General features: G+C 32.5%; 3 protein-coding genes across 4 annotated transcripts; 2 read left to right on the top strand and 1 right to left on the bottom strand.

Annotated features, from left to right (window-relative positions):
- The first annotated feature begins 1029 nt into the window (after nt 1-1029).
- Nucleotides 1030-1854, top strand: LOC110426043 (zinc finger protein 3-like). The gene has a single exon (XM_021441124.2). It carries the CDS (start codon nt 1030-1032, stop codon nt 1852-1854), a length of 825 nt encoding a protein of 274 aa, XP_021296799.2.
- A 4321-nt stretch (nt 1855-6175) lies between these two features.
- On the bottom strand, nt 6176-7539 carry MC9 (metacaspase 9). The gene is made up of 2 exons (XM_021440900.2): nt 7112-7539; nt 6176-6993 (listed from the first exon to the last, which is right to left on the bottom strand). Exons 1-2 carry the CDS (start codon nt 7464-7466, stop codon nt 6410-6412), a joined length of 939 nt encoding a protein of 312 aa, XP_021296575.1. The 5' UTR covers nt 7467-7539; the 3' UTR covers nt 6176-6409.
- Nucleotides 7540-17984: 10445 nt separating this feature from the next.
- Nucleotides 17985-22225, top strand: LOC110425916 (DEAD-box protein abstrakt). Of its 2 annotated transcripts, none has more exons than XM_021441001.2 (4): nt 17985-18249; nt 18615-19524; nt 20213-21086; nt 21498-22225. In XM_021441001.2, the coding sequence occupies exons 2-3, from the start codon at nt 18626-18628 to the stop codon at nt 21075-21077; spliced, it is 1764 nt and encodes a 587-aa protein (XP_021296676.1). In that variant the 5' UTR covers nt 17985-18249; nt 18615-18625; the 3' UTR covers nt 21078-21086; nt 21498-22225. The 2 variants fall into 2 exon arrangements, with proteins under 2 accessions (XP_021296676.1, XP_021296675.1); XM_021441000.2 differs by having other exon boundaries at nt 17985-18228.
- The last annotated feature ends 4641 nt before the right edge of the window (nt 22226-26866 follow it).

Consider the following 26866-nt stretch of genomic DNA (forward strand, 5'->3'; position numbering starts at 1 on the left):
AAATTCTGTCAAGTAAATAAGATTCCAAAACTTCAATTAATTTTGGGCAAGACCAACCTGATACCAACTAGGGCTTGCACATTGGTCAACATTTTTGAATCTTACTATAATTTATTTTTAACCAGCTTCATTCTTATCCTAAATGACTGTAACATTGATGCCTCACATCTCTATCTTGCCCAACACCTTCCAAACTCTTCTGTTTCTTACTTTCTACCACACCCATAGGATTTAATTACCATTTAAAAAAGATCTATATCTAACGCTCATGGTATTTGTCAAAAGAAAAATCATTATTTTATGGTGCATTAGGAAAAGAGTTAACAAGAGAAAGAAAAAGGAAAAAAAAATGAAATTTGTTAAATATTCTTATGATCAAAAGGCCACCCATCATTTCACTATTCTAGTTACATACAGAAGCTTTTCTATTAAATTCAAAGGTTAGCGTAAATGATTATTTCTACGTTAAGCTTTGCTTATATCATACATGATTATATTCCCTTCATTATTTATGCAATCATATACGATATTTTCTATTTAACTTGTGATAAACTATTGTTTAATTTTGAACCTCAATTCTTAGGCTTGATTACAAACACACTTGGAATTGATTTATAGAGCAAAATAATATCTTTAAAAGAATATAATATCAATGCTACCATTCAATGTTATTAAGCTTAATTTGGGAGACATAGGTGTAAAAAGAGTATTATACACCTTACTATGACCATTGATTTCCACCAAATATCAATGACTCTTTTATAGAAGTTTGACCTATTAAGGAAGCAATTGTGTTCACATAGTAGTTTGATACCCCTTTAGAAGTATTTGATGGCAAGCATTTCCTAAGGCATCAAATCTGGACAAGCTTAGTTATGATTTTAATCTTATGCTAAAATGATGCAAGTAACAACAACAAAATGGGATTTCTTTCCATCATTGGAAGGATATTTCATTGACCAAACCTTGTATATAAACACCAAAGCCATGCCCCCTAAATTTCACCCCAAAACCAAGTATCTTTTAGCCATGGTTATAATTGGTGCAGAACCATGCCCTTCAGAAGCCTCTAGCATATCAGCAGCCTTGGAAGGAGTTACACCCAACAAGGTTAATGAAGCTGCCAAACCATCCGAATCAAGTCCTGGTATTTTGCTTGATTTGAAGCTTTTTAGTGATAATTCGCTATGTAAACCAAAGATAGAACTCAATCTTTTCAACCCTATAAGCCCTACTTCATCTCACTCAAAAGACTCTGGTGATCACCAAACCTCCCGTGAGAAGCGATCTAATGATTCAAATAAGGTTTTCTCTTGCAATTATTGCAAGAGAGAGTTCTCTACTTCTCAAGCCTTGGGGGGCCACCAAAATGCTCACAAACAAGAACGTGCATTAGCCAAAAGGCGTCAAGGGATGGATGTGAATGGTTTTGGCCTTCCACCCTATCCCTATTATCCTTATGCAACCATTTCTCCACACCCTTTTTATGGATCTTTGAATAGATCATCCCTTGGGGTTAGACTTGACTCCATGATCAATAAGACTTTATATCCTTCGACATTGGTCAACGGATTTCATCATCTCAATCACGGTTGGCCTAGGCAAGCCATGCTGACCCCTTCTCGACCAACTATTAATGAAAGGTTAAGCATGAACAATGGTGGATTTGGCATTTCAGGGCCTTCAAGTTCTTCAAGATTTCAGGAAACTGGTGCACCTCTCAACTTTAGTGATATTTCTCAAGTAAACGTTCCAACAAACAAGGCTACTAGAAGTGATTATCTTCTACCAAGCAATCTTTCAGGAAGTGATAACAATAATGCTTCAGAGATTGATTTGTCCCTTAAGCTTTAATTATTGTGTTGGTATTTTGTTTTAATTAGTTCTCTAGCAAAGATTTCATGCTTGTTGTTAGGTGTTTAAAGTTTAAACTTCATGCTTATTTAATTTCTTGTTCAATTATGATACATGTCTAATAAATAAATTATTGAAATTTAAAGTATTATTATTATTTACTTTTATTTTATCCACTACTTTTACATTTCTTTGTTCATACACTTGTCTGTTCGTGTGTATGAGGTATGGCATATAGAAAACAAAAGGGAACTCTTGTATATTTCTTTACTAATGAAATGTTATTAACAACCGTAAACTTGGCCTTGCCATGATATTTTCTTGTTGAAAGCTCAATATGGAATTTACTTATCAAAATACTTAGTCATTAGAATATGGTCATTGCTTGCTGACTTTGATATGATCCATGAACTTGTTTTGGAGATAAAGTATGAATTTTGACAAAAGAGTTTGACTCAAACCAAAATCATGGTACCTTACTTCAATTAACTAGCTGAAAAAAAGTTGCTTTAGACATAGGTGCATGCCAAATTCTTTTATCATCCAAGTTAGATTATAAATAAGGTTAGATTATCAAATGGGATACATACAACTAGAGTGTCCACTGACTTTAACTCATTTATGGTATTTGAAACGTCTTTGTCTTTTTAATTATATCACGAATCTTTTAGATAAACCTCTTAATGGATTAGAGGGTTTAAATATATTGTAATATATGATTTGTAATACATTGGAAGATCACAATCTATGGAAAGTGGTTTGATCCAATATTGTTCCTTCAAAAGTAAAAGTCTTTTACTGACAAGTCCTCCATGGGAAGATGGCAGTTAAATGAGAGCTTAAAAGGGGCATTATTAATGAGAATGTTGCTTTATGCCTTATTTGTAATAAAGAGATAGAGACGGTGGATCATCTCTTCCTCGGCTGTTATGATTCTTGGCAAGTATGGAACCTTTGGATTAAAAATTAAGGGTATAATTAGGTTCTGCCAGGTAATTTAAAAGCTTTATTTACTGTTTGGAATGTTAATGATTTTTGTGGTGGGAGTAGTCCAATTTGGCACATGGCCTTTTTTTGCAAATCTATGGAACAGCTAGCTCCATAGAAATGGCTTGGTTTTCAAAGAGATGTTTCGGGATATCCGACAAATGTAGGATGTGTTTAAACTTAGAATTGGATGGTGGGCAAAAGCCAAATGGTCTTCTAAAAATCCATCCGTTCTGGATGGGGTGAGAAAGCCTCTTGTGCAAAAGTTAGAGTGACTTTGAAAAAAGACGAGCCAACAGTGGAATGGGTTAAACCAAACATCATATATATTTTTTGAAAGGTAAAACTTCATTAATGAAGTCAAATGCGGAGAAAAACATTTCCCATAAAGTACAACCTAGAATCTATAGTGGGAGTTCTTAGAAAAGCAACAACTCATATGTAGAACAAAATATAAGAAAAAACAACTCAAGCTCAAGTTCAACTAGAGAAAAATACAAAAGAGCATCAAAACAATAAAAATGAAGACCAAACTCAACTTCAACCACGACAAACAATAGAATCGGTGAAATCAAAAAGGATAATCATCCCAAAAAAGACAAAAACCCAAAACACCTGTGCAATTCTTTGAAACCGGAGCAATCATCAGGATTAACCCAAACAAAATCCATCCATTCTAGAAACAATGACAAAATCAATGCCTGAAAACCACAATAACCCACAGCATGAAGACCAATAGACCAATTCATCACCGCAGATCAAAAGCACAACCAACCAAAACAACCACAGTAAAACAACAAGACTCTACAAACCATCAAAAAACAAAACCCATAACCCAAGGAAACTAAAAAGCCCATCTTAGAGATCAACAATCATGACAGTGGAACCAAAAAAGAAAAGACAACATCAACATAAGAAGAACAAGAACAAAACCAATCAGTGATTGAAAACCGAACACTATTCCACATTATGAAACATCAAGAAATCAAATTCTCTTTCAATCCCTGCCTTGGCTAAAGAATTTGCCAGACTATTAGCTAATCTAAGAGTATGTTGAATATGCCATTTTTTGAGTTTTTTATAAGAAAGATAATGTACAGTACATGCCATTACAATCTTTAATAAGCAAGCTTAGGATTCTCTACCCATTTAATGGCAGTAGCTAAGTTACTTTTGATGATAAGTTCATGAAACGAAACCCAATTAGAGGCAAAAAAGATCAATAAAGCTTTTTTAATGGTAATAAGCTCAGCAAAATTAGCATTCCCCATGCCCACACTTTTAGAAAAACCAAACATCATATTCATTAAGTTTAATGTGGATAGAGTGGCTACAGGATGCCTAGGGTTAGCCAAGATTGGAAGGGCTTTGTGAGACAACAATGGCTATGTCATAATTCTATTTTCTAAACCATTGGGAGTTGCTGATTCGAACTTAGTAGTGATCACAACTGTCATAGAAGCTTTTATTTTTTTTACTACTTGTCCTTGGGCACATTCACATGAGCTTATTGTGGAATTAGATTCTTCTAATGTAGTGAAATGGTGTAATGACTTCTCCTTTGTTACATGGAGGATGAAAAGTACATTAAACTTCATCAATAGCTAGAAACATAAAATTCTAAAATGGTTTGTTGTGCACTTTCCAAGATCACAAAATCAGCTTGCTTATTATTTAGCCTATGAGGGAGTAGACCACATTCAATTGATATTCTTTAAACTTTTAGCTAAGTGATGATTTCTGGTTTCTTATATCTTACTGTGGAACCTCCATCTTCTCTTGATTGCTAAATTGCTTCTGTCTTCTCTTTGGTCTAGTGATTGTTTAGATTTTTGCTGCTAAAATTTTATTGTCTATGTTTTCAATGCTTTCTTGGTTTGTGATAAGTTGGTTTGCATTTATTTTTTAGAAGATTGTCTTCTCGGTTGTTCTATGTTATCTTTGTATGATTCTTCAGTGTTGTTGTTTTGATATTATCTTGTGCTGTTGTTATTTTGATTTTTGTTGTAGCAATGTTTAAGTTATTTTTTGTGTGTATATTATGGGTTTCACACTTTTTTGTATGATGCAAAATGGTTTGTTTGGTCCATGTCATCATATATAAAGGAAGGATAAAGAAATTCCATCAAAGGAATTATTACAGCTATTGTTTTTAATCGTCAAAGTATTCAAATAGTCCATGTACTTAGGTGTTTTCTTCAATTTAGTCACTCCACTCAAAATTGCAACCAATTTAATTCTTTAACTTTGAAAATTGTTTCAATTTAATCTTTCTAACATTTTTTTTTCCAAATTTACCGTTTATGGTGTTGATGTCATCCTTGACATGTTTTGATGTGGCACCAGATGCTGACATGGCATGTAAGGTAGGATTCGGTTGTTGACGTGGTAGTGCCACGTTAGCACTAATATGGAAAACATAGATGACGTGGTAAGGAAGAGTGATGGACATGCTGACGTGGCATTGATACCACGTGACATGTTAGGAAGGTTACCATGTCACTTTTTTCTAGCCTAAACCCTGACTTCTAATTATTTCTTACTTTTGTTTCTTTTTCCTTTTTTCTTTTGCTCTTTTTCTTTCTTGTTTTTAGTTTTCTCTCTCTTTTCCCACTTTTTCCCTTAAAGATCAATTGCCTGTCACCAATATCAACAGTCGACAATCAATGACCGACAATTGACAAACGATGACTGATGAATGACAATTGATTGTTGGCTACCTTCGATTGACAACAGACGATCAACTTTCGGTGGGTGACAATCATTGGTATTTAAGGGAGAAGGTGGAAGGAAAGAGAGAGAGGGAAAAAATAAGAAAGAAAAATAAAAAAGAAACAGACGCAACAAATAATCAAAAGCAATTGTTTAGGTGGGGTGGTAAGGACTTTCGTGTGTTTGTTAAAGGTTCTTAGTTCAAACTTTAGCAAGTGTGCAAAAAAAATTTAAAATTCTTTTAAAGAGAAGAAGAGAGAAACGTGGTAGCAACTTGATACCTCCTCACATGCTACTTCAACATCATAAACGGTAAATTTGAAAAGAAAATGTTGGAGGAACTAAGTTGAAACAATTTTCGAAATCAATAGATTAAATTGTTATGATTTTGAGTAGAGGGATTAAATTGAAGAAATGTTAGTGTTGATGTCAACATCATAAAGGGTAAATTTGAAACGAAAATGTTGGAGGGGTTAAATTGAAGCAATTTTCAAAATCAAAGGACTAAATTGTTACTATTTTGAGTAAAGAAACTAAATTGAAGAAAATGCCTAAGTATAGGAATTATTTGGATACTTTGACCATTTTTAATAGTATAATGGTTGAATATATATACTGAAAATTTAATCAAATATTCCAATGCCATCATTAATTATAGATAAAATTGATTAATCTTCACAATACTTAAAGAAGAAATGTTTCACAAATTCACATAGGATTGATTGAGAATTCCTGTTACAGGGGAAAGGTTGGTGAGTTTCTGAATCTGACAGATTGACAGAACATTTTATTTTTGCATATTACGCCAAAGTGAATCACACAGCAAACAGAATATAACAATATCAATTGGGCTGGCTCATTTAGCCTCGGGCTGCAACAAGAAAGTAGCATCAGCATTCCCATCACTGCAATAAAGGCAAGGGTGCTGCTCAAATCCCTGTGCCTCTAAAACCTTCCTGGCCATCACCACAACTTTCTTATTGCTTAATGCACCCGAGTTCTCATTCAGTACCATATGCACTGCATTGCTAAACGCCCCATACGCCTTCCCTCCACCCTCAATTGCGTTCATGTCAGCTGATGTTTCATCTGCTTGGCACCCACTCAGCAGAATCCCCTCGTCCGTCTTCGATAACTCCAACAAATCTGATTCAAGCTGGGGTAAACGAAACTTGAGACTGGCGTCAGCCCCAAAGAATTCTAACAAATGAGTGCCGATATCTGATGTGTTGATGCTTGTTAGTGATGACAGGTGCTGAAGTACGGATTGGAAAGGAATTGTTTTAACCCTGTAGGAAACTGATGTTGTGTTCTTTATAATAGAGGGTCCAATTTGTTCTTTCTCTTTGTCAATGAGACCACCGCTGTGGCAGGAATCTGAAAGGATAGTGAAGGTTGCTCCTTTTGGTAGTCTGTTAACTAATTGCCTGAAGTCCACATCTGCAGGACGGTGTTTATCAAGTTATATCAGTGTTATAGTTCTTAAGTTCTATAAATAGATGATAAATTGATTTCTTCTCTACATAAATAGCAAACACAAGGGAAAAGGTTTGATTACCAGTAATGAGATTGAAATCAGAAGGCACGATTGCTTCATCCTGCCTGAAATGATGGCCAGGTTTCAAGGATGGAATTCTCGTTCCATGTCCACTATAGTGGAAAAACAGGACATCCCCTGCCTCAGCCTGGTTCACCATCTCATTAAGTGCAGCCTTAATGTTTGCACCTGTAGGCAGAACCAAGGACCCTGGTGCATCAGTCAGGAGCTCAATCTGGCTAGGATCGAACCCAAATCTTCCAACGAGCACCCCTCTCATTGCTACCACATCATTTATGCAACCATGCAACTCGTGCTGGGTGTTGGGGTAGTTGCACCCAACCAGAACAGCCAATCTCTTCTTACCCTTGTCCATTAATGCTGGGATTCTGTGATTTGTAAAGAACTGGTTTGCCGGTTGTTTCACAGGAATTTGTTCTTTTTACCCTTGAGCTTGGGATTTATAGTAACTGTAATTTCATAGTTGGCTTGGAAAATAGTTCAAGCAACCTTTCTGTCTTATTAGTTGCCTTCCACGCATCGGAAGATTGCTTCAATGCTTCAATCTTGCTGAAGACAGAATGACTAATATTTGACATATGCTTCAATCTTTATCTTTATTAATATATATATACATATATATAGACATATTTCACACCTGAAAATTTTAATTCTTTACGTTCACGTTGGGAAAAGCTTGGGAGAACAATTTCACAAATTTCAGAATGAATTTGGAATGAATTTGGGCCTTTCCTCGTTCCTTATTCCTAGTCCTCTCCATTCAAAATTTCCAATGCCAGGGATAGATTCAGGATTTAATTTTAAATTCTTATGTATGTTTGGTTCTCGGAATGAAATAGAGAGAAACTTGAATAATTATTTTTTGAAAATAGAATAAAATAAAAATATTTATTAAGTAATTTGATTCATGTAATGAAAATAAATAAAATAAAAAATACTTAAAAAGAGATTAGAAGAGGAGGGAATGACCAAACATGCACTTAGTGGAAGCAAATGGGTTTATTTAAAGTAAGATTACAAAAATATTGACCTTAAAATAAAGTCATAAAATATCTTATGAGAAATAGAAAAAGAATAAATTAAAAAAAAACAAAGAAAATGGTAAAACAGGCTAAAAGTTAAACTGAAAAATAAAGTAAATATATTTTTATTTGTTTCGTTTATTTAGCAAATAAGATAAATTCTCTATCTTAATTATTTTATGCTTGATTTTACTGATTTTTGAAATAAATCAATTTTTAGTATAATTAAGTCACATCTTAATTGATTTATAACAAATATATTTTGTTATTTTATGTAGTATTTCTTTGTTTACATATCAAATTATACTACAATAATCATAGTAATTAAGAATATCATTAATTATCACACTTTGTATGACAAAATATTTTAAACAATAATAATTTAATTCAACAAACATAATAAAAAACCATAGAAGTGAATGCAATTAATAAATATTTTAACAAAATTAGATAAATAGTGGTAGTTTCAATTTTCTTTTTAGTAAAAATTACCTATCACATGTAAATATATCATATTTAAAAGTTTTAAAAAATAAATTAAATGTTTCTTTTTAGTAACAATTTTCTTTGTTATTTGATTCGCTGAGCTGGTGTTCTTCTTAATTTTTTTTACTCTTTTGTTTTCATTTATAATTTTTTTTCTTTTTTTGTGCGATTTGGTTTGATTTATTATTTTTTGGCTTGATTGTTTCGTTGGTGTTCCATATTTGGTTTGGTTTGTTCTTTTGTTTTGATTCTTATATTTTGTATGTTTGATTTCCATTACTGCTTCCATTGTCTTCCTCTTTGCATTTCGCTTGGCTTAGATTCAGTTTTATTCATTTACAAGAACTGTAGAGTTTATAATAAACAATTTATCAATGTTAGATTCTTTATTTTTATTCAAAAGGGTTATTTTTTTTAGAACAAGAAGGTTATTTTTAATGCTTATAATTTATCTTAAGTTGATGATGCTAATTTGTGCTCATTTTGTGTAATTAGATTATATGTGTTTTTATATTTATTTTCATAGGTTTACATCAATATTTTTAAAAATATTAATTTTAAATGTTTATAATTATCATAAATTATCTTAAATTGATTACGACATTTCTTATTCTTTTTGTATTAGATATAACATATTTTTATCCTTATTCTCACTCGTTTCACTAACATCTTTAACAATATTAGTTTTTAATGTTTATAATCATTTTAAATTATTTTAAGTTAATTATGATTTTTTTTACCATTATACCTTAGAAATTATGAATTTTTATCCTTGTTTTCAAATGTTTACGGTAATATTTTTAAAAATATTATTTTTAAACATTTATATTTTATTTAATTGTGTAAAATTATTTTTTTTTGTGTGTAAGAGTTCTTTGTAACTAGGGATACAAATTAATTTAATTTTTTTATAAAAAATAAATGTTATATTTTTATATTTTACAATAGTATTGTGATAACTATTTATCTTTATTCTGAAACATATATGTTAAGATTTTAAAAAAGTTAATTTCAATTTTACGATACGTATTGTTTATTTAAGTTAAGTTATAATCAGGTTATACTTCTTTTTAAAAAAAAATTAAGCTTTTTATTGCCAAGAATGAAAAGCCAAAAATCACTTATGAACTTATTGGTTACAATAAATATAAAATAAATATGAAATAACTAAAACCCCACATTATCTAAATACCTAGATTTGGGAATATCTAGATACATCAGACTATCCATAAATGCATCACGCAATTCTGTTCGAACCCAAGCATATCTTATCTAAAATGCACCTATCTTAAGTCAAAGTAGCTGCAAAATTTGGGTGCAATGATTCCTTTGCATTCGTGCATTTAATTCCCCCACTCTACGTATTTACTTGCCCATTTATCCTGCTGTCTTCAATCAAAATATTATGTTCGAAAAACAGTCACCATTACTACATGATTTCGTGGACATTATGTGTAGTTACAGTTTTAGAGTCCTTTTCAAACTCCAGCACACCTAGCTGTCTACCTTCAATGAACCTTTATTCAAGTTATAATTCAAACCCCACTTTAGATAAGAGTTTTTTAAAGAGGAAATTGTGAAAAATAACCTTTCTCATAAGCTCAATTTAAAAATAATTTTTATATTAATTTTAATCGTTTTTACTTAATTTTTGACATAATTTGACAACAATGCTTTTTAAGCAATTTTAGACAAAGTAAATGGTCTTAGTTTTCTCTATCCCGTTATCTAGAAAAGAATTCTAAAATTATTGTATATCCGGCCGTCCAACTTTCTCTCACCATCACCATTTTTGTTTGCCAAATACTTTTTATCTCGCCGTCTAGCTCTTAGATTGCCCTCTCAAAAAGTAAAATGATATCAAAGTATGTGTTTTGGGTTGTTAGGTTTATTGATTTATATGTATAGAATAAAATTTTAAAGTCGAAGGGTTGAAATTGATTAAACATGTCTGTAAATTAGAGATCTATATGATCTCAACAACTTAAACTTGACTGTTGCGAGTAGGCAATCAATTAGTTATTAAGCATTGCATTACTAGTTTTTAAGCATTAAGTCACTGGTTTCTAGGTATAAGACAAATAAAGGTTTTTAAACGTTGTGAGACTGGTATTTAGGTATTGCATGACTTAGGCATTGTGAGATTGGCTTTTAGACATTGTGTGACTGAGTTGTAGGAATAGCGTGATTGGGTTGTTGGCATTATGTGACTAGATTGTTGGGATTGTGAGATTAATTTTTAAGCGTTATGTGTCTAGGATGTAGGCATTGCGGGATTGATTTTTAAGCATTGCATGATTGGGTTGTAAGGATTGCGAGCCTAATTTTTAAGTATTGCATGACTAGTTTGTTAGGCATTGCCTGCTTGGTTTATTAAGCATTGCATTACAAATTGATTGTATGATTACACATGTTTTTTTTCTTTGATAAATTGATTGATTGTGACATTTATTTTCTGTTAAATTTCAGCAACATGACAAATTTAAAGCTTATGATTATGTACAGTGGTCATTGGGTCAATGACACTTATAAAGGTGGTGAGGCATAAGTGAAAGGGTTAGGAATGATTTGTCGGTTTTAGGCCTAATGAAGCTGATTGAAGATGTTGTTAAGGTAAACTCATAGAATCACAAAATCAAGCTACATGCATTGCTCAGTCATGCCGCAGGGGTTTCACGCCTAGTTATTAGGACTATGAAGATTTAGCAAGTAGTCTGCGAGATGAAAGGGCGATTGTAGTGTTTGTGACAATTAAGGAAAAAATGCAAATGTTATGCCATATGAACAAGGTGTCCAACATAGTAATCACATAAATCAAAATTATATTGCTTTAGACATAGCACACCATGCAATCCCTAAACAATGGCAATCACCATTGACATAAACACATGAGTTTGAGCAGTTGGGCACACACATGAGGTGTTTGCAAATACTGTCTGCACAATTCTAATCAGAATGTGCATCGAACCAAATACTTCATTCTTGCTAACAAATGCAACCATTGCTTGAGAATGTAATGGGTCTATTGCTCTTCAGAATGACATTGTGATAGTCATGAGTGATGACGATGCCTCTGATCCAATGAACGATGACTGTGAATAGGATGATACTACTGATTGGAATGATAAGATGGACGATGATTGTGAAAACGATTACATTGGTAGGCATGATGATTGTTTAAAGGAGGACAAGGGTGACGATAATGACATTTTGGATTGCAATCATACAGATGGCAATACAGAACATGCCACAACTATTGTTTTACAAGATGTTTAGTGTGATGACCCTATTCATGACAACCCCATCACTAGTGACAATATGATTTGTTCATCTGAAGACAATGATCAAGAAAGGTAAATGCAGGGGTATCTTGTCAATGGATTATTTCGAAAGTAGATATGATATCCTTCCAAACAATTGACATCAAGGAGTCTAGATCAAGCGATGACCACTTATATCGTGAAAAAGTGTTTCCACCCAAGGCCGAATTAAAATGAGCTTTAAGCATGTTTGCAATAAAAGAGCATTTTGATATTAAAGTTAAAAAGTCATGTCACACTCGTTTTGAGGTTGCTTGTGAAGATAATGCATACAGGTTTGTTATGCATGCAACACAAATGCCTAAGGAAGATTATTGGCAAGTTCGCACATTCCACAAAGTACATGATTATTGGCAAGTTCGCACATTCCACAAGCTACACATGTGTACTGTTGATAGTTTGCAAGGTGGGTACCAAATAGTGAGCATGAGGTTAATCAGTGAGCTTATGTCCCTCAAACTGCAAGGAAATAATATAACACAGTTAAGACCTAAGGAAATAATGGAAGAGATGAATCGCAAGTAAGGGTTGCAATACTTGTATGGTAAGGCTTGGCAAGTGAAGAATTATGTGAAGAGTCTTATTTTTGTTCCCTCGGAGGAGTCATTCCAACTCCTACCTCCGTATTTCCTTATGTTGGAATGTAAAAATCCTAGTACAATCACAATTGTGGCTATGGATCAGGAATAACAATTCAAATATTATTTCTAGGTGTATGAGGCATGTATCTGGGGGTTCAAGGCTGTAATGCAGCCTATAGTTGCTATCAATGTCACACATTTGAAATTCTTTATTTGTTGTTATCTGTAAATATGCGAATGAGCATATATATCAAGTTACATTTGGCATTGGCCATGTTGAAGACGAAGAGTCATGGTTGTGGTTTCTTATCCAATTGCATTGTGCGATTGGTTATCTTGAAAATGCAATGTTCAGCTCTGATTAGCATCTTGGCATTGAAATAGAGTTAAGAAATGTACCACGACAAGCACCATAGTCTATGCCATTACCATCTGGGAAAAAAAATGTAAAAAACAAGTTCAAAAGCCAAGTCATTGTAGTGATTTTCACCCTCTTAACCAATTACTACACGGTCACTAATTTCAACAGACATATGAATAATTTGAAACAACTTTGCAAGGATATTTATAACCACCTTATGAAATTATGTCTTGAGAAATGGGCATGTCCATAGTCACCAGTAAGGTGCTACAAACTCATGACATCCAACATTACGGAGAGTATTAACTTGTGTTTGAGGCAAGCAAGAAAAATGCTAATCACCATCTTGATCAAGTGCATTGAAGGCATGTTCTAGCGTAAGTTCCATGATCGGTAGTAATAGGCCTTGAATTTGACCACGCCCTTCAGGCCTAGGGCTACCGATCTGTTGAACACACAATTCAATGAAACATGTCACTTTTTAATATGAAATTCATATTGACATAGCACTCTTAATCTAGAAGTGTTTTGTCATCATCAAAAAGGGAGAGAATGTTGATTCTATGTGTTTTTTAACTTCTCTACTGAAGTGTGTAGGATAAAGTTTAAATTCCCTTAATAAATTTGATGATTAAAAGAAGTCAAGAAACTTGTTAACTTAGAAGAAAAGTTAATCAATTAAAAAGGTAAAGAAGAAAAAACTTAGTGAAAATAGAACATTATTAATTGATTAATGAGAAGCTTAAATCATGGAAGGTAAATTTGGGCGTTATATAAAAGTGAGACAGAAAAGCCTTAATCAGGTAGCACAAGGCTTAACTAATTAGAGTGTATTGGAAGCGAAACACAGAAGCTTGCTAATTGGTAAAGCAAAGGGATTAATCGGTTAAAGCTTAAGACTTGAAATACCTAGAAGCACTAAAATTTAAATTCAAAGGGAAGTTGACCATTGAAGGGCACCAAATGAGAGATTTCAAATTTGAAGATATTTTAATCAGTTAATGTTTATTTCAACCGGTTAAAGTTGAAGAAAGAGAACCTTCAATCAGTTAAAGGGAGGACTAACCAATTAAAGGAAGATTGCTAGTTGAAGAAGTTTGAAAACAGAATGTTTCTAATTGATTAGAGTTTCTTTTAACTGGTTAACACAGTGAAAAGAGCTGTAAACAATGTAAGTTAAAAATGTTTTAATCGGTTAAAACCTACCTTTAACTAGTTAACAAATAATTGTCTACCCATTTGAATTTAAATATTAGAATACAAAATAACGGCTAAAGAGGCATTAGATCTGTTCATAACAACAAGAAATTGTCTCTAATAGCCATATTTGATTTTCCTAGTATAAAAGGGTCCTTTAATGGTCAAAAAGAAGAGAAAAGCTACCAAGACCACATTTTGTGTTAAAAAGCAAAAACACTTTCTTTTACACACTTGTTCTTCATTTCTATTCTTGTTAAATTGTTTTGAGTTTGATTGTATAAATCTTAGATCAGCAAGGGTGATTACTTGTATTTCTTTTTCTTCTTTATTCTTATTGATTAGAGTTTGGAAAACACTCTAAGATTTATTATAAGGGTCTAAAGCTTGGATTAAAAGCTCACATTAAAAGCTCACTTTGTAAAAGCTTGGTGAAAGTTGTCAATTTTACTGGTTTAGTGAAGTTAGGTAGAAAATTCTTGATTGGGAGATCAAGGTAATGGATGTAGATCAAAGGGACCAAATCACTATAAATATTTGTGTTTTGTCCACTTCTCTTTACCCTTTCTTTACTTGGTGCCCTTTAACCTTAACAAGTTTTAAACCTTCCATCTCATATTGTTCAAAAAGTTTTTCAAGCTCAAGAGTTATCCTCGAAAATAATTTTAAGTACTATTCACTCCTCTCTAGCACTCAATTAGGACCAACATCCTTCATTAAACCATTAATATACTTGAAGTTCTTCTTTCCCTCAACAAAAGCACCACCGTAATGAAACCTTATGACGCATAATTGATCATCCATTTTGTTCAAAATATTAAAAATTTCATGATTAGATAATATTTTTGAACATAACGTGTAACCACACTATTTTTTCTACGTGGTGAGTAATAACATTTTTTAACATGGCATGTAACAATAACTTCCTACACGCCATTACTAGTTATTTCAGAGAGACTACATGCCATTTGCAAAATTTATTACATGCCATGTAGAAACAAGATTCTATGGTAAACTTATTGGTGGCAACTATTAAAGATAGAAAATGAAAATGACAATGTAGGACATACCTAACTATTTCTGGTTTAGCAAACTGTAAGAAGAAAACGGTGATGGGAACCCACAAACAAGGAGATGCTTGATAAGCTGACAGTGATCAGATACCTAGCTGGACGGTGAGACAATGGAGAGGGAAAATGATCGGACAAGAGAGATTGATTAGAGGAGAGAGAAGGATAAGAGAGGTTGATCGAAGAGGAGAACAGGCAAAGTGCGGGTAATTTGGGTCAACTGTAAGAAAACTAAAATGGTGAGAAATTTTAACCGATAAGAATAATCAAATAAGGGAAAATAACGTTATTTTTTCTTACACAAAACGACACTGTTTGCCAAAAATCCAATTCACCTACTGTGTGAACAACAATAATTATAATCAGCGTTCACATCATGCGTGTATCCTACACGCATCATCCACCTATAATCTTAGTCCATAATGATAAGAAATCTAAAACATTTAATTATTGATTGTTATAATTGAAACGTTTAATCTTTAATTAAAAAAATATCTAAACATTTAGTCTCAATTTAAACATTAAGCCTATCTTCATTCTCCCTGTTTTTTTTTTCCCTACAACTACTCCAATATTCAGTCGTTTTTTAAGTTGATGCTTTCATGGCATCTTTCTCCTGCAGGATCACTCATATCTTTATCAACTATCAATATCTTTCTTTTTTTTCTTAATCATTCTCAAACGATAATAAATTAATTAATTATAATTCTAGTCAATTCACGTTTTATCTTTTTCTATCTAATCTTTTGTCTCTAGTAATCATATATATAACAATTACTTACATTAATTTTTGGTTGGGACAGAATGGGTGGAGAAAGTGGTTCATATAAAAGGTGAAATAGAATATAAATTAATCAATAAATTTTATCACATTATCTTAAAACTAATTCAGGTCCAATCAAGCACTATAGATTAATCAGCCACACATTCTACACCTACGAATTAAAAAGAGAGCAATTATTTTGTTTCTCCTATTCATCTCCATGATTATAAGCTACTATTTGGTCGAACTAAATCAAATGCTTTCCCAACCACATTAATTGTCACAGGATGATTGAGCAACTTGACTTATAAAGGTTTTAAACTTTTTAAATTTGTTTATTAATAAAGAGGTAACATATTATTTATTGATAATATATAAAATTTTTATATACAGATAATTAATATATCAAATATAAATCTTAAATTAAATTTATCAAAAAAATAGTTAATAGAAATTAAGAAAAAAAAAAGGTTAGTAGAAATTAACTACTCTCTTCATTGACAGTGTTGCTATGATCTAATTTTTACCAAGACTAGAAACCTGGATGCATTGGAACGAAACGAAGCAATCATGGCACAGTGAAGAAACATATAGGTGAAAAACTAATGGAAAATGTCGACTTAGGATAATCAATTAAGGCTACCATTAGTTGTTACTTTCACTACTGATTTTTTTCTTATTTATTACATTTGCTTTCAAGAAATGAGCAAAAACCTAAATTATGTATTTGATTAAAGAAACAAGTGACTAAAATAAAATATTAATTTTAAAATACATATTAATTAAAAGGAGACAATAAATTAAATTTGCGCAAAAAATAGAGCATTTCCCTAGTATTTTTTTTAATACAATCTGCAATTGTCTAATTAATCACAACAAAAGATTATATAAGGCTCCCTCACTTATAAATATGAACTTCATATAATATTTTAATAAATTTTACATAATTCTGCATTATGTTGGTATCAAAGAGTTAAAGCCTCGATTAAGCCTCGTGGCAATTTAGTAAATGTAGCTCAGGTCCAAGTCCAACCTACTTGTGATTTATATAGGCAATAAATAAATAAAAGTAATGAATGATGTAATTAAAAAAGAAACTCTTTATCCAAAAAAGATGATAAAGAATTAAAAAATATAAAGATCTAAATTATTTGAAGACACATAAATTTTTAAATTTTAGAACTTACAGTAATATTTGTACGCATTATTATTTTATCAATTTTCATTGGATTTTGAATCATTTAACACATCCATTTTAAGTTCTACCTACAACATATTGAAATTCATTAAATTTTAAATTACATGATTAATTCAATAAAATGTCTTAATCAATTATGCTAAACCAATTGTTGAGGTGTCCAAACATTCCTTGTAAGTGGGAAAGATTTTTGTAGACTTAAGGAGATTCCTCAATGACCCTTTCTCTACTCATTTTTCCTTTCTAAAATTTAGTGATTGCTGGGATGCTAGATGATTGAATAAGTGATTTGTCAACCGTCCAAGAGAAAAGAAGGAAAAATAAAATTAGAAATAAAATTAAAATTGAGAAAATGTAATATATTGTAAGTAATTATTGATAAGTTACATAATTATTAGATAATAAAATTATTAAAATAAAATGAATGTTTTTTGAAAGTCAGAATAAAATGAATATTAATTATGCTCATTATTTTTTTTAATTTTAATGATGAAATTTTGTAAATTATCTTCAATTTTAATTATTACTATTTTATCTTATGCGTTTATAATTATTTATAATTATTCAAAATTAATCAATTTTGTTAAAATAATTTTGAAATCCCTCAATAATTTTGGCAAGTCATTATTAATTGTTTCATTTTTTATTATTTATCAAAAGAATTGTTTCACTTTTTATTCTTCTCTCTTTTTTAAAGTAATTTAAAAAATTTAATTCATGCATAGAAAAATTCATAAATAAAACAAAATGGACTGTGTCTGAAGCTGAAGCGGGTTGAACTTGGGTGAGTCCGACACAACTCTTTTTTCACTTCTTCTTCTTGTTTGCATAAAACGACGTGGTTTTGAATTTTCGATAAAATTTTAACCTAACCCTAGCGGACAATCCCTTTCTCTTTTCTCCTCGTCCCCTCCCTTCTGCCCCTGTTTCCTCTGTAAAAAGGTCTAGCCACCGTTGTCTCCTTCAATCTAAAAACTGTATAAATACCTCGAAATCTATCCTATCCGTACCACCCACCTCTGTGTATCCAAAAAGGAAATACCTCCACTGCCTTGTGCTTTGTCCTGTCTCCTGTCCGCCGGTGTCAGAGTCCGTTATTCGTTTAAGCGAATTAGCAGGGTAAGGGGCAAACCCTGAAAGGTCTGATTTTTGAAAATTATATAATTTACTCTTGTTTTCAGCTGTTGATTTTAGTCTAGTTCATTTTGGTAGATGTTTCTGTTGATTTTGCTTTCTTTTTTATTTTTGCTTATCCTGGCATTTTACCTGAATGGTCATTAGGGTTTCTCTGTTTCCTGTTTTTTTATGCATTTTCCATCTCATTGGTCGCAGTAATTATTGTGCTTTTGTGAAATATTGCAGCTGATTATTATGTTTCAGTATAGAGTGCACAGAAAATATGAGGGTTTTATGCTTGTTACTTCTGCAATTTATTTTTTTAGAATTGAACATTTTTCAGCCTTAATCTCAACATCATAATTTAGGGGTTTTTTTGGGTAATGCAGAAAATTAAAAAATGGAGGAAGATGATGATTACGTTGAGTATATTCCGGTTGCAAAACGCCGAGCCATGGAAGCTCAAAAAATCCTACAAAGAAAGGGCAAGTCATCTGCACTTGAAGATGAGAATGAAAAATCCAATCTTGCTGAAGTGAAACCTAGTTTGCTTGTAAAAGCAACCCAGCTTAAGAAGGACCAACCTGAAATAAGTCAAATGGAACAAATTGTACAACAGGAGAAAGAGATGATTGAACATTTATCAGATCGAAAGACCCTGATGTCAGTCCGGGAATTGGCAAAAGGGATTACTTATAAGGAGCCTTTGTTGACTGGATGGAAACCACCTTTGCATATTCGAAGGATGTCGAAAAAAGAGAGAGATTTGATTCGGAAACATTGGCATATTATTGTTGACGGGGAAGATATCCCACCTCCTATTAAGAATTTTAAGGATATGAAGTTTCCGGATCCCGTTTTGAAGAAGTTGAAGGCAAAGGGGATTGTGCAGCCGACTCCTATTCAAGTTCAAGGTCTGCCTGTGATTTTGTCAGGAAGAGATATGATTGGGATTGCGTTTACAGGGTCGGGAAAAACGCTTGTGTTTGTGCTTCCACTGATTATGATTGCATTGCAGGAGGAGATGATGATGCCAATACTTCCAGGAGAAGGCCCTTTTGGGTTGATTGTCTGTCCTTCAAGGGAGCTTGCTAGGCAGACATATGAAGTGGTGGAACAGTTTTTGGTACCTATGAGGGAAAATGGGTATCCAGAGCTCAGACCATTGCTTTGTATTGGTGGTGTGGATATGAGGTCCCAGTTGGATGTTGTGAAGAAAGGGGTTCACATTGTTGTTGCTACCCCTGGGAGGCTGAAGGATATGCTTGCCAAGAAGAAGATGAGTTTAGACAATTGCAGGTAACGATTATTAATTCAGCGCTTCTAATAACACCATTGTGAATTAACTAACCTGCTACTTTTGGTCTCATGACTGTCAGTGCAGTATATATTTGAATTTAGTTGGTTGTGGTAACTTAAGCTGCTGCTGTATGCATTGACAGAATCAGAGATGTGAAAATATTATAGAGGCTTGGTGGGGGATGGGGAAGCAATTTAGTTTTGTTTTGCCTGTTAACTTGTTTGTCACTTGTTTTAATATCTCTCAAGTACTTTTTCCAATATGTAGTGCTTTGTATATTTATGGTGAAATATGTAGTGCTCTTTACTTGTGCTCTGTTTTGCAATTTTTCTTGCATTTATTTTGAAAGATATTGTATGGTGTTTTATTTGTCACAGCTAGCTTAATTTTGGTTTGCCTGTTAACATTTGGGCATTTCTCTTATTGGGAAAAGATTTTGTACTTTTTTTTCTGTTGTTACTAATTTTTCTTAGATATCTCTTGATACTTCTGCTATCATGGAATGCTAATTATGTTTGCATTGTTTTTTATCCTTGCACTTAATTTTAAAGATATCAACTATGTTGAATCTGTTACAGCTGGCCTTTTTACCCCCAAAATATATAGATTATATGTATGCCATTTACATTAAAAATTTTTTGCTCTAGATAGATAATGATGCTTAAGCAATGGGTTTTTCTTCTATAGGTACTTGACATTGGATGAAGCGGATAGACTAGTAGATTTAGGCTTTGAAGATGACATCAGGGAAGTGTTTGACCACTTTAAAGCCCAACGGCAAACCCTTTTGTTCTCTGCAACTATGCCTACCAAAATTCAGAACTTCGCTAGAAGTGCTTTAGTAAAACCAGTTACTGTTAATGTTGGAAGAGCAGGAGCTGCAAATCTTGATGTGATTCAGGAGGTCGAGTATGTGAAGCAAGAGGCAAAGATAGTCTACCTCCTTGAATGCCTACAAAAAACCCCTCCTCCTGTTTTAATATTTTGTGAGAATAAGGCTGATGTGGATGACATTCATGAATATCTCCTCTTGAAAGGAGTTGAAGCTGTGGCCATTCATGGAGGCAAGGACCAAGAAGAGAGAGAGTATGCCATTTCATCCTTTAAAGCTGGCAAGAAGGATGTCTTGGTTGCAACTGATGTTGCATCAAAGGGTTTGGATTTTCCTGATATTCAACATGTGGTCAATTATGATATGCCTGCTGAAATTGAAAACTATGTCCATAGAATAGGACGAACCGGAAGATGTGGTAAAACAGGAATTGCAACCACATTCATAAATAAGAACCAGAGTGAGACAACCTTGCTTGATTTGAAACACCTTTTGCAAGAAGCCAAACAGAGGATTCCACCTGTCTTGGCTGAGCTTAATGATCCAATGGAGGATGTGGATGCAATCACCAATGCAAGTGGTGTAAAGGGTTGTGCTTATTGTGGTGGGTTGGGCCATCGTATCCGGGATTGCCCCAAGTTAGAGCATCAGAAAAGCATGGCGATTGCAAGTTCTAGAAGGGATTATTTTGGTTCTGGTGGTTACAGAGGAGAAATTTGATTTGTACTTGTAAGTACCCTGAACTCATTTTAGTTTTATATCAAACAGAATGAATCTGGGATGAGGGCATGGCCCTGCTCTGTGTTTAGGTGTACTGTTTTTTACTTGAATTAATGCTAGTTCAATTCCAGGGAAAATAGAATCAAGGGCCTTCTTGTTTGTTTAATAGTGTGCTCATTACATCCCATCCGTGGAGATTTTGTTTTCATTGAAAGTCTTTGCTGCAGTTTGATTGTTATTTTTAAGGTTTTTCTGTGTCTGTGTGTTGTGTCTGCATAATTCTTTTCCAGTATGATAAATTGTGAATAATGATATTGAATTCAAAATTTTGTTTTCTTAGTTGTTGGTATAAAGATAAAAAAAATGGTGTAAGAGGCAAAAAGGATATAATAACCACTGAGGTTTAATACAAACTTGCAGGGAGCTGCACACTTATTTGGGTCAACAATTTCTTCTAAGGACCTACTTAGTGTATCTGGGATTACCCCTTAAGAAGTTGTTGAGGCACTTTATGCTGCATGCAAAAGCGGCAACTTTGATTTGGCAAACAAGTCAATAATGGAATTGCAGAAGGGTTTCCGGTTTCTCAGATGCTTTCTCAGTTATTTGATGTGGTTGTTGAGGCAGATGATGTACCAGATGAGCAAAAAGCTAGAATTTGCAACAGTTTAGCTGAGGCAGATACGCATCTAGTGGATGGTGCAGATGAGTACTTGCAGCTGCTGGATGTGGCCAGCAACACAATGAGAGCTTTGTGTAACATGCCACAAGAATTCTGTTTTGAAAGTTAGGGGACAGTCTAGATTGGGATGCAGGGGCCTTTGAAGACAAGTAAAGATTCAACTTTTTGAATTGTAATATATTGCAACAAAGCGGCTTTTCAAACTTGTGTTAAGCTGTCTATTTATCGAAGATGGGCCCATCTTTTGAGTCTCATGTTACTTAGTCTTACATGGATCTTGTATGTCAAGTTTGATCTCTTTAATTGATCTGTAATCTAATCCTAAAGATGAGGAGGGTGATTCTTGACACGCCTACTTGCATCCTGTTTCATAGTATTATTCACAACAGCAATGCTTATTTAGTACAATGAAAAGATGATGAATGGGGACCAAATTACTTTTGTTGCTCTCATAATGGTAAAACTGAGTGTAATAAGATTGTTTTCCATTTGAACCATCGAAGTTACTTTTCGTTTACGTGAGATATATCATGACATATATTGGAATGGAGCACAACATCAGTGATGCAGCTCTTATGATAATGTCTGGGTGGAGCTGGAGCCCAAAATTTCAAATCTCCATTGCACATTCGCACTTAGCTGGCCTGGCTATGGCAGTCATCAGGTTGGTCTCTGTTTCTAACACCAGCCCTTGCAACAAACTGGTTTTAGAATTTTTACCGTTCTAATAGTTTGACAATTCAAAAACCCAGAGCTCCATGCTCCATCTGAACCCAAATCAAAGGAAAACCCCTCCTCTGATTTCGAGTTGGATGCTGAAAAAGTCTAGCTCAAGTACTGACAGATGTTTGAATCTTCTGCCTCGTTCAACTTTCTTCTGTTTTTATGATGGAAACTGCTTCGGCCTTGAATGGACCTAAGTCAAACTCAAATACGTGCATGGACCAGCCCCACCATCATGGCTTCTACACCGCTGAGACTAAGCTTTTCCTTCATCCCTGGCTGCCACCCCAACTATATATAAAGGCCTAGACAGACTCACTCTAGATGATGAAAGTTTGTTTTAGCAGCTTGCTTTTACTCTTTATATATACTTTGGTAGTTATTTTCCGTCTGAAAGAACAATGGCAGTGGATGATTCCTTCAAGAAACCTCGAGCTGTTCCTTTTAAGTCGGAGATCCGACCAGACATGGATTCAAGAATTTTTTTTTGACTGATGTCATAATTAAAAAAATAAATTTGTTAAAATCTATAAACTAAAAGCTAGCATTAAATTAAAAAAATGTAAGTTTAATATATTTATTTAATATTTCAAAGTAAAAATATTTTAAAAAAATTATAATTGTCTATGATAATTTTTCGTATTTTGAAAACGTTACATGATAACGTTAGTAGAAACACTATCAAATATATCAAACAATATTAAAATTAAATAAAATATTATCTTACATAGTACATTAACAAATTCAACAACTAACAATATGATAATTTTTAATTCATTGATCAAAATTAAATACAAGCATCCACAAACCACATAATTCATAATTGTAAGATATTTTTTGACATGTAATATTATTTCTTATTAGTTAGATTATAATTGTGAACCTAAACTATCAAATTAATCAAAAAATATTTAGACATGAAGCATTTAAAAACTTAATTTAAGTTAAAAATGATTTACAATTGAAGTCTAGTTGAGTTATTTTGAGAGAATGAATAATACAATCAACGATTGAGAAAAAGTTATTGCGGGTCTCAAGAGCAGGACTTGAATTTTTTTAGAGGAGAGTAGTTTAGATTTTGACTTTTTTGATAAAATCTTAAATTATGAAAAGAAATATTTTTATCTTTTTATGTAGTATTTAAATATTAATATATAAATTACATTTTGATAAATCTACTTTTTGATAAAATTTAAATATTATTAATATATAGATTTTTAATTAAATATATTTTTTGACCCCACTCCTTACAAAATTGTAAAAAAATTAATGGGTTCATTAGTATTATTAAGTATGTAAAACTCTAAACAAGTAATATAATAAATAAATATTTTTTGTAATTGAGTGGTGTCAAGTGGCACCATTCTAATGAATGGGGGTCTGCCTTCGGATCCGACTTGGTGTTCCCCAAGTCCAACAACAGAAAAACAACAAGAGCAATACCACAGAAATAGAAACATTGTTGGAAAATTAGTATAAGAAAAGAGAAGAAAGGCTTGAAACGTGTTGTAACACACTTTTTTTTAAGGCAAATAAGGACTTCAGAATATAACAAGCTTATTGTAGAATACTTTTGAAGGTTGATATCTGTATTGAAAGTTTTTTTTCATTTTTTTATGAATATTGAAAAGTTGTGTCTATTGTGTTTCAACAGTTGTGTTTGTTGAAAACACTTATATTTATTTAAAGAGTTATGTTTTAATTTGAACAATTGAATAATTATCTTTCAACATGAGACTGCAAAATATTACAAACTATTCAAAACTCCCCTACTAGTTTGTAATATTAATAATACTATGCATAATAGAAAATATCTTGAAGATTTGAACTTTCTACTAGTGTAGAAATTTTAAAATTAAGACAAAGTTATTGGTCTCTCGGGGATTGAACCACAACTCTTTATGTCATAACCGAAAATATCACACATAACATTATTTAATCACTTTTAAGATTCTCCCAACTACTTTAGCACTTATATGGCTTTGTGCTAATCCTATTTCATGAATATTTACTCGAGTAAAACCTTTTAACTTTTGTTTGAAGCAGCATCACTTTAATATTCATATAGGTAGAATTTATCATTATGTCTCTATTACTACAAGCATTTAACATTTTCATTAAGAACCTTTTGCCCATGCTCTCCTCATAATAGTCGCATTGAATATTCTGGAATGAGGCTATTTAATATAAAAAATTTAGTGCATAATAACAATATATAGTAACTTGTTATTACCTATTAAACTTTGATTGTTAGTTTTGCGAAGTTAAAGTTGGGTTTTCATTATTAATGCATTTAAGTCAAGGGTTCTAGCCCAATTTCACTAGATGTTGATTTTACAACCTCTCTTGGTAAAGCTTTGGTAAGTGGATCGATCAAATTCTTACAAGATTTAACACAAACTATTATTACAACGCCATTTGAGATTAATTCTCTTATGTAGTTATGCTGTAAACTTATGTGTCTAGACTTTCCAATATAAATGTTATTGTGGCTACACATATTATTGTTTCATTGTCACAATATATGGAAATGGCTGGCATCAGTTATGGCCACAACTTTATATCTAATAACAATTTTTTCATCCATTTTGCTTCTTTCCCAGTAGCTGTTAATGCTATAAAATTCAGATTTCATTTGGAATGTGTAATACAAGTTTACTTCTTAAATGCCCAATTAATGGCACTACCTGCTAAGGTAAAAATCTATTATGATGTGAATTTATTGTCATCAATACTAGCTATCTAACTAGCATAAGAAAATCCTTCTTTCTTAATTGGCACCATTGTATCTTAATGTATAATCGAAATGTCAAATTAATACATCAATATATATGTTCACATAAGCACCATTATACCTTTATTGCACAATTAGAATGTCAAGCCAAAGATATTAAATATCTATGTTGCACCATTATGCCTTCAATGATAAAATAGGAATACACAGTGTATAAAGATGTTAAATTTACATATTGGCAGTATTATACCGTCATGTGTAATAGGTTTGTCACATACCTACCTATCACATAGATCACCTTGATGGTATTTACATTAATATCATTATACCTTAATATATAATAGGAATGCTATATGTCCACCTTTCATATGGATCTTGATGCTATTTACATATTGGCATTATTATACCTTAATGTATGATAGGAATGCCACACATCTTTTGCACCAACAACTCTTTATTGTTAGAAAATCAGTATAAGAAAAGTGAAGAAGGACTTGAGGCGTGCTGTAATACACTTTCTTTAAATAGTTGTTGCCTATTATGGAGATTTGTAGGTGAAGACTCTGTAGGATACAACAAACCTATTGCAGAATGCTTTTAAAGGTTGATGCCTATATTGAAAGTTCTTCCTTTTTTTATAGATATTGAAAAGATGTTTTCTATTTATTCAAAGAATATGTTTTAATTTAAACGGTCATATCTTGAATAATTATCTTCCAATGTGAGACTATCAAGTATTATAATCTTATCCAACAAACATAAAAAGTAAAAGTTACCTCTGCCACCATTGCCAGCACCAGCACCACCATTTGTAAGCAGACATTCATTGCCAACTTTACCAGGAACTCCTCGCTAAAAGCTTAAACCCCTACTAACTGGATCTTACTTCGTCTTAACACCAGAGCCCAAAGTCACTTTTTCAAATTTTCCCCCATGTGCTTGGTTTGAGTGTTGGTGGTTTGATCACCCCGACTAGGTCAGAATTGAATGTGTTTCACCTGAGTGCTTCCTTTCTCCATTCTTTTTGCAAAAAGGAAGAAAAAGTAAGAACCAAAAACTTGAACCCTAAAAATACTTAGGACCTTGAGATGCCATCGTAGTGGTTGCTATCAAGCAGGAGATCACTTTCGCCGTTCTATGGGTGGTTGGTGTCATCTTTTTCATCTTTTAGGTCATCGCCCCAACTCATGGCAGATGCTAAATGGGCTAGGTTTGGATTTTTTTTTTTTGAAAATAATCAGTTTGTATAACTCTTTTTCAAGGATAACCAATTAATGATGCCTTTGATATGGCAAATTCTACAGTAAAATCATTATTTTTGACCTTACTGTAAGGCCAATTAATAAAGACCATAAGATCTATGAGATCAAATTGCAATTATTGATTTAAAACCCATAAAGAAATTGGTAAATAAAAAATCTTCCTTTTGATGGACTCTCTTTTTATACTTTATTAATAGAAACCATTTATTTGCATTGCTTTTATTTAATGGTTGAAATTTCATATTATAAATAGGATTATCACTATATTAAACCAAAAATTCAAAATTAAAAATGTAAAATAACAAAAATAAAAACACATGTAATTTAAAGTTATCATCAAAAAACCTAGACATAAAGTTTTTAAAAGTTATGATTAAAAATCCTTAAC

Source organism: Theobroma umbraticum, unplaced genomic scaffold (assembly GCF_002168275.2).
Source record: "Theobroma umbraticum cultivar Fairchild unplaced genomic scaffold, ASM216827v3 scaffold_12.1, whole genome shotgun sequence".
In the NCBI taxonomy this organism is placed as follows: Eukaryota; Viridiplantae; Streptophyta; class Magnoliopsida; order Malvales; family Malvaceae; genus Theobroma; species Theobroma umbraticum.

Coding starts and splice junctions, on each gene's coding strand:
- LOC110426043 (XM_021441124.2), top strand. CDS start 1,030: ATGGTTATAATTGGTGCAGAACCATGCCCTTCAGAAGCCTCTAGCATA.
- MC9 (XM_021440900.2), bottom strand. CDS start 7,466: ATGGACAAGGGTAAGAAGAGATTGGCTGTTCTGGTTGGGTGCAACTAC. Junction 6,994..7,111: donor TGATTTCAATCTCATTACTG/GTAATCAAACCT, acceptor ACCGTCCTGCAG/ATGTGGACTTCAGGCAATTA.
- LOC110425916 (XM_021441001.2), top strand. CDS start 18,626: ATGGAGGAAGATGATGATTACGTTGAGTATATTCCGGTTGCAAAACGC. Junction 19,525..20,212: donor ATGAGTTTAGACAATTGCAG/GTAACGATTATT, acceptor TTTCTTCTATAG/GTACTTGACATTGGATGAAG.